The 8,130-nt window shown below is 43.8% G+C and overlaps 1 protein-coding gene across 1 annotated transcript; it reads right to left on the bottom strand.

Moving 5' to 3' along the window:
- Nucleotides 1–959: 959 nt before the first annotated feature.
- Nucleotides 960–5,985, bottom strand: PCDH20 (protocadherin 20). Its single transcript, XM_032208182.1, has 2 exons — nucleotides 5,931–5,985; nucleotides 960–4,892 (listed from the first exon to the last, which is right to left on the bottom strand). The coding sequence occupies exons 1-2, from the start codon at nucleotides 5,982–5,984 to the stop codon at nucleotides 2,181–2,183; spliced, it is 2,766 nt and encodes a 921-aa protein (XP_032064073.1). The 5' UTR covers nucleotide 5,985; the 3' UTR covers nucleotides 960–2,180.
- Between the last annotated feature and the right edge of the window lie 2,145 nt (nucleotides 5,986–8,130).

Below are 8,130 nucleotides of genomic sequence, written 5' to 3'. Positions count from 1 at the left end.
CGTTCATAGCATCTTGAGAAGATACTGGACTGCTAATTCAAATAATAAAAGAACAATTAAAAGAACCCTGTCTTTCTAACAGTTACCTTGTCTCCTTACTGAAGAAAAAAATACAGAGTATCTAGACCACCTCTGCCCCCGAGATTACAGAGTATCTCTAATACAGAAGCCAGATCCAAAGAACTAATGTCATTTTTTTTTAGAGATAATAAACAATGTCTCTGTGACAAATTAATTTCAGGAATTCCATATTTTAATAATATTAAAATAAATGAAAAGAAAAAAAAAGATTAACCACAAACCTCTGAAAGGCTGAATTATTTTTTTCATGAAACTCATCTAACAAACTGTGCACAAACAGAAAATATTCTAAATGGAAAAAAATCACTATTTCTAATAGGTAGAATGACAAAATCTGGACTTTATCTTAACACACTTACTTAGGCTAAGCATAATCAACATCTGCTCCAATATTTTAATAGGCCCAGAGTGAAGTAATGTGCCACTCACAGAAAGAAAATCAAAAACTGCCTCAAATTGCACTCACTACTTTTTAAAGCAGTTATCAGCTGCTGCCCAACTTACATCAGGTTTGTCTTTACCAGCAATATCAAGGAGGATAGTATAAATCCTCAGTAATGATTCTGAAGTGTACTAATTTGGGGAAGTAACATGAGATCTAACATAGCCAGCAGTCAGATATTTGTGAAATATATATTCCTTGTAACTAAAATAATATTCAGCATGATAAGATAGATAGAGAATAAGTTATTATGAAAATATATAGCTTTAATTTGCAGACATATAAACACTTTTGGTACATTACAGACATATGATGCCAGAAATCAAAATAATCAGTTTTAAGCATAACACTAATTTATCTTGTTCACACAGAGAAATCTGATGTAATCATAATACAAAATATAGTTTTCAGTTCTTAAAATGAAGTGAAAGTGAGACATCACTGATAAACCTGCTGCTTTATTGCAGAGGATACAGCAAAGAATAAATTATCAAGAAAATATGCCGCCAGTCTTACAAGTCAGATTTTGGATCTAATCCAAAATCAAAGCCAATGAAAAGGAGCCAGGAATGGTAGCCAGAAGTCAGAAATAAGATCTTTCACATGAAATACCAATCCAAAAAGGAGCAACAGTCAGTACAAACTAAGTCTTATAATTCCCTATAATATGAAGTGATTTTTGTTTTCATCTGGCAGATCAGATTCAAAGTATCACATGAAAAATCTATTACACAACCAAACTGATGGCGTACTAACGACATTGCTAAAAGTACCAAAAATATTACCACTTCTGCGACAACTAAAGATTTAACCATTCCCTTGCTTCCTTGTATCTGGCATGTTTACAAGGATAAGCATGGGGTTTTGTCTTTATTTCCTGTAGGAAATATTAAATACAATTTTCCATAAAAATGACCAGCAGACTTCTGGAACAAATGAGTGTGGGTGAAAGCTCGAGCAAATGAAAGATGGTATGCCACAGCAGTTCAGATTCTCATTATAATATCTTGCATTCTTTCTCAACAGGAATTGCACTTCTTGTTAATGCCTTTTCTATCCTACTGTAAAAGCTTTACTAGTGAGGTAATAAACATTCTTTTTTCTTTTTTTATTTCTTTACTAGTGCATTTTACTGTCCTTCTTCTTTTAATTATACACACATCGGGACAGACATTTATCTTTTTTGTGTGTGTGTCTATGTAAATCTCTGTATGCCGAAGCATATTTTATATTAAAATCCATATATTTAAAATATACTTTGTGTTTATCTTATGGACAGTACATCAACCAGTTCCCTGCTCAGGAGCATCTGATGCCCTCTTGTGGTTAAAAATACTTTTAAAACTTGAGTTTAAAGAATTCTTACCTTCCCGTTTTTTTTTTTTACGGTCACTGATCATATCGATTAATGAAAGCTGCAAATGATGTCCATGTTTTTATAGACAGGGTGCTAGCTGTTAGTACTAAGTTTTCATAAAAAAGCTGTACACTGAATTTGAATTTAAAAAACTGTAAACAGCTATTTACAATTATAATATTATTAAATTATAAATTAGTGGTCCTTCACTGCAACCTCTGTCAATATGACCCACAGCTAGGTGTTTCAGAGTTGTCTAAGGTTTTCCAGATATTGATTTGAATTATCCACAAGGAAACATCATATGTTGGAAATCTCCATTGGTTTCTTCTCCAACATGTGCAGGTTAATTCTTCCATTTAATGGGATTTGTACTTCCATGTTTTCATCTGCTCTGTGATGCTTCTTCCCTTTTCTCAGACAGATGTAAATGCCCATCCCAGTTACTAAAGCAATTGAACCCAAGCTTATTATTGACAGAGCCACTAAAGTAGGCATGCAGGATGCTGACTCCATTTTTTGATGTGTAGGCTCTATGGATATTTGTGGCTGCTTTTCTTCTATATTGATATCAGGCTCCTTTCTTAATAAACTTTCAATATAGCTCTCATTGCTAACTGTGTCATTGACGAAGAGATTCACCATGACAGTGGAATGGAGAGGTTCTGGATAGCCGTGATCACTAACTTTTACAAGCAGCCGATACAGGCCATAGTCATTTTGCATGAGCGACTCTTCCAAGGTGATATTACCAGTTTTAGGGTCAATCCTAAATGACTCTGGCCGGGGGCCTCTTCTTCCTATGATGCTGTATGCTATGACTGCATTCATGCCAGTGTCTTTATCGACAGCATAGACCTCAGTGATGGGAGAGCCAGGAAGGGTAGAAGGAAGAACCAACAAATAAGACATATTAGACTGTGGAAACAAGACCAAAGGGGGGTTGTCATTTATGTCAAGAAGAAGGATAGTTATTTTTGCAGTAGAAGACAGGGCAGGATCACCACCATCAACTGCTTCGATCCACAGCACGTAGGAGCTTTGCTGTTCCCTGTCCAGGGAGACTTTAGCTCTCAAAACTCCTTTTCCAGTATCTATGACAAAAATATCACTTCCATTCAGGACTGAAAGGGCAACCCATCCATTTTGCCCTGCATCAGCATCTGTGACACTGATAACTCCGATTTCACCAAAACCTGGAAAGTTTTCTGGCACAAAAAAGCTGAAATCCTTATTGATAAATCTTGGACTATTATCATTTTTATCCAATACAGTGATGGTGACAGTTGCTATTGATTCTCTTGGAGGGAACCCAGAATCTACTGCTTTCACAGTATATCTGTATTTCTCCTTTTCTTCTCTGTCCAGCTGAGTAGCAACTGTAAGAACTCCTGTGGTTTTATCCAAAGAAAAATAGGAAGGAGCATCAGGCCCTAAAAAATAGGACACTTCCCCTCTTTCTCCACTGTCAGCATCTGTAGCATGCAGTTTGGTCAAGAAAGCATTGGGAACATTGTTTTCCTCAATGGATAATTCTATCAGCTGTTGAGAGAAAACTGGTGAGTTGTCATTGTCATCCAAAACTTGTATTTTGATTATTTTGTTTACATTAAATCCTTCTGAGTTCCATGCAACTACAGAGATTTCATACAGCTGCTGTGTTTCATAGTCCAAAGGTTTTGTGGTCTCTAAGAGGTATTCATTGTTGTATGGCTTGTATGGTGAAAGTCTGAAAGGCCCATCACCATCCAAATAGCAATTGACTTTGTATTTTTCATCAGGGTCTTTGATGGTAAAAAATGCTATTGGTGTGTTAATAGGCTCCAATTCCTTTAAGTACACCACTCCTTCCACTTCATTAGCTATGAAACGAGGGACAACTTCAGGTGGCCTCATCATGACTTTGATGATGGTTACTAGCACTGTGATCACAGCAGGGATACAACCAGGACCGTTGCCCAATATGATCAGCCTGTGGAGCCTTGGGGCATCCCCATCAATTTTACTGGAGAGAGTGATGGCTCCTGTGGTTTCATCCAGGTGGAACAAGTCTCTGGATAGCTGAGGGACCTTCTGGCTGTAGGAGTAGGTGATCTCTGCATTGGACCCAAGGTCCAGGTCTTCTGCGTGGACAGTGGCCACGTGTGTCCCTAGGCTGGAATTCCCATAAAGGGTGACGTTGAGCTGCGAGTCACTGAACTGGGGGCAGTTGTCATTGATGTCGCTGATGCCAATAGTAAGCGTAGCACTGCCCACAAGCGGAGGAGTGCCCCCATCCTCAGCAATGATGACCGTGACGTATTCCTCCCGTGTCTCTCTGTCCAGAGCCCCCATGACAATCAGGTAGGGGGTCCTCTCTCCACTTTCGTTCTCCTCCACGTCCAGGGTGAAGACACCATAGTTATCTCGCAGACGATAGGTCTGGACACCATTGGTGCCCACATCAGGGTCAAGGGCAGGGTGTTCGATAGCCAGGCGGGTGTTCACAGGTGCATTCTCAGGCACCGAGAGGTGGATGTGAGGCACAGGGAAGCGGGGAGCGTTGTCATTGACATCCCGGATAGCAATTTTCACCTTCACCAGGCGGAAATACTCCTGTGGCAGCACCAGCACGTCCAGCAGCAGCAGACATGACTCAGATGACAGTGAGGAGGAGGAGGAAGAAGAGGAGGATGTGCTTTCTGCCTCCCCAAAGACAGTGGCCCCACCACTCTCCACGCACAGAGCTTCCCGGTCGATCTCCAGGGCTGAGGTGTGCAGCTCTCCGGAGCGGTTGTCCAGACGCACGTACTGTCCCCCCAAGCCGCGGGAGGCCAGGGTGAAGGAGAGGGGTGGCTGGGGGACCGTGGGGTGCTGCCCGCTGGCCGTTGGCAGCCGCAGGTCACGGGCCAGGCTGCCGATGAGCACCCCCGCGGGCAGCCCCTCGTTGAGGCTGTAGAAGAGCTCGGTGGCGCGGCTGTAACTGGCGAAGCAGTTGAAAGGTCCAACGAAGAGGAGGAAGAGGAGCAAGTGCTGGGGAGAGAGAGGTACAGTGGCGTGGGGAGAGGGTGGTGTTAGAGAAGGAGGAGAGACAGGAGGCAGCCACCCCCTTGCCCACTGCCTCCCCTACAGACACAGCGAGCAGAGAGTGCAGCATCTGCAACCTGAAGCCTTCTCCCTCTAATAGGAGTGAGATATCTCACATCTTGTCCTCCTCCCTCACCTCCCCGTCCCAGTACAGCAGCTACTCCCAAGGCATGACCATCTGTACCCTCCAGGCAGCACCAGCTGCACTTACCCTAGCACATGCTCCCTTGCCAGGGCTGACCCAAGGGCACCAATACCCCCTGCTCTGACCTTCTCCCCCATCTCACCAGCACTGCACTCACCCTCCCACCGCAAGAGACTCCCAAACATTCCCTCACCCACTCCCCATCCCACACCAGCAAGGTGAAACACGACCCTGGGTCCCTGTCCCTATAACTCCCCCTCCACCACCCCCGCCGATCCCAAAGCCCCATTATTCCCGCATGCCCCTGATCACCACGGTCCCCCGGCTGTCCCCACGACACCTCGCAGCTCCGCTGGGCCGCCCCCCGCTTAAAAAACCCTTAAATACGAGTTGAGCGGAGGGGCCGCGAAGGAGTAGCGCCAAGGAAGTTGCCGGCGTTGGCTGACAAGTGCATCCCCAGCGCCCCGCGGAGGGAAGGGGGCTCCCCGAAATAACTTCGGGTGTCGTCGCCCCGGGGGATCTTTTCCCCTCTCCCCCCCTTCTTTTTTTTTAACCGCTTTTTTTTTTTTTTTTTTTTTTTTTTTTTTTTCGCCGCTCTCCGCTACAACCCGAGGAGCCGGCAGCACCAGCGAGAAAAAAACTTTTCGCGGCTGCTGCGATTGTGGAAAAAAAAAAAATAGGAACAACAACAACAACAACAAAAAAGCACGCAGAACCCAACATATATATAGGCATGCATATACATATATATATATGTATATATATAATTTTGCTCCTGCGTGCGAAGTCGGGCTGGGGAAGAAGGAGCCTCCCCTCCCCTCCCGCCTCCCCACCCTCACCTGGAGGCTGCCGCGGGCGCTGCTGGTGCTGCCGCGGCTGCCCGGGGGCCCCATGCCCGGCCTCCGCCGCCGGCTGCGCCCCAGCAGCGCGCCCGCTCCGCCGCCCGCCCGGCGCCTCTCCTCCCCGCGGCAGCCCGAGACCGTGCCCATGCCCCCGCCGCCGCCTCCGCCTCCGCCGTGCCGGGCTGGGCTGGGCCGAGCCGGGCTGAGCCGGGCTGTGCACCGCCCACGACACTCCCCCGCCGCTCCAGGGGGAGAGGAAGGGGGAAGCGGGAGCGGGGGGGGGGGGGGGGCGCGCGCCCTCGCCCTCGGAGGCTGCGGTGGAGGCTGCGGAGAGGGAGGGCGGTCGGGCAAGGGGAGAGGGGTTGGGGGGCTTGGAGGGAGGCACTGGGACCACCAGCGGAAGGAGATGCTCCCGTCTGGAAACTGTAAGGAGAAAAACAAGATATGTCCTTTATCTATTTATCTAGTTATTTATTTAAAAATATATATATATATATTTTAATAAAATAAAAAATAAATCAAAATATTTTTTTAAATAAAAAATATTTTTAAAAGACACGAGATGTCCTTCTGTGGATCTAATAAATAAATAAATAAATAAAAATATTAATAAAACCCACGAGATGTCCTGTGGATTCAATAAATAACTTAATTAATTAATTAATTAAAAATCTAGATTTGTCCTTCCATAGATTTAATAAATAAATAAATAGATAAATAGAAGCCACAAGTTGTCCTTCTGTGGATTTAATAAATAAAAAATATTAAATAAAACCCACGAGTTGTCCTTCTGTGGATTCAATAAATAAATAAATAAATAAGAAACTCGAGTTGTCCTTCCATGGATCTAATAAATAAAAAATTAAATTAACAAATTAAAATCCTGAGATGTCCTTCTGTGGAAAGATGCTGTGGTATGGCTGCTGTCAGGCAGAGCAGGAATTAAAAGCTGGCTCAGTTTTAAGTAGTGTTGCTGAGCCCTTGTGTCTGCATGAAATGAAAGTACTGTCTTGAGGAGTCTGTGACTACTTGCTTGGTGCAAGGTGCACGTCCTGCCGAATTAGAGCAGCGACTGCAATTTCCTGCTGCTTGGAACCCAGAGGTCTCTTGTGGCAGAAAATTATGCGCTCTCATTTTATAGTCTCCAGTCACATTTGGCTAGACTGTGAAACTGCCACAGAACTAGTCATGAAATTATCATCTCTTGGGAAACTTCAGATAGTGCAAGACCAATTACACATTTCCTTAACATCTCAGACTATCAAAAGGATAGCTAACCTGCCTTGTGTTCCTTGCACTGGCTCTCTGCAAGCTCTAGGTCTTTAGCCTTAAAGTGTTCAGTGGTCTGGATCCAGGCTACTGATGAGAGTTCAAGGAGTAAGATTCTGGAAGGCAATCACATTTGTCAAGTACAGTGGAGCTGCCCCTCATATAGGTAAAGTTTCTACAAGAGATCAAACTGTCTAAATTGCATGGTCTGAGGACCACCTTGAACATCTCCACACTCCGTGGCAACCAGATTGCGCCAGCATTTGACATCAGCTTGGATATTGAAGACACATAGGACAGCAAAAGTATTGCTGTCAGTCCAAAAGAAACAAACAAAAAAATACTTTTCCCTTTTTCTCCCACAACTCCAATGAGAATCACAGTCCAAAGGCAGCTTTATGCCCAAGTTCTTTGTAATTCTACAACTTTCAAGAGCAAACACTATGTGAAAAATACAGATCATAATGTTTAACAGCTCTTGGGATGCTTTTGGATATTTTGGGGATGAAGGCAGCAGCACAAACAAATTAGAGTAGAGTAGAGTAGAGTAGAGTAGAGTAGAGTAGAGTAGAATAGAAAATAACTGAACAGAGCAGAACAGAGCAGAATGCAGCAGAGCAGAATGGAATCATAAATATCCAACACTGACTTCCTCCAACGCCATAAACAAATCGCATTAATTCCTTTGCCTATTATCCTCCAGCCATGACATGTAAATACTATGATATAGTTTGTCTGAATTGGAGTTTTGCCCTATTCTTTGCAAAGTCAGTGGCAGCAGAATCAGGCTCTGTTTTATTCACTGGATCCCTCTGAAATATACTACCATTTAAATATCCACTTCAATCCAGAAATGACATTAGCACAAAAATCATAAGTAACTTAAACATTAGAACATTACGGTACTAATAAGAGGGCCAGCTATATT

The sequence above is a fragment of the Aythya fuligula genome, chromosome 1 (assembly GCF_009819795.1).
Source record: "Aythya fuligula isolate bAytFul2 chromosome 1, bAytFul2.pri, whole genome shotgun sequence".
NCBI lineage: Eukaryota > Metazoa > Chordata > Aves > Anseriformes > Anatidae > Aythya > Aythya fuligula.
Note: the sequence above shows the minus strand (reverse complement) of the source record. Positions and strands in the feature narration are given on the sequence as shown.

What these genes read in the sequence shown, in the direction of transcription:
- PCDH20 (XM_032208182.1), bottom strand. Translation starts at nt 5,984, where the DNA reads ATGGGGCCCCCGGGCAGCCGCGGCAGCACCAGCAGCGCCCGCGGCAGC. An exon ending in GCGCCCGCGGCAGCCTCCAG is followed by an intron (nt 4,893 to 5,930) that starts GTGAGGGTGGGG and finishes CTCTCTCCCCAG; the next exon opens with CACTTGCTCCTCTTCCTCCT.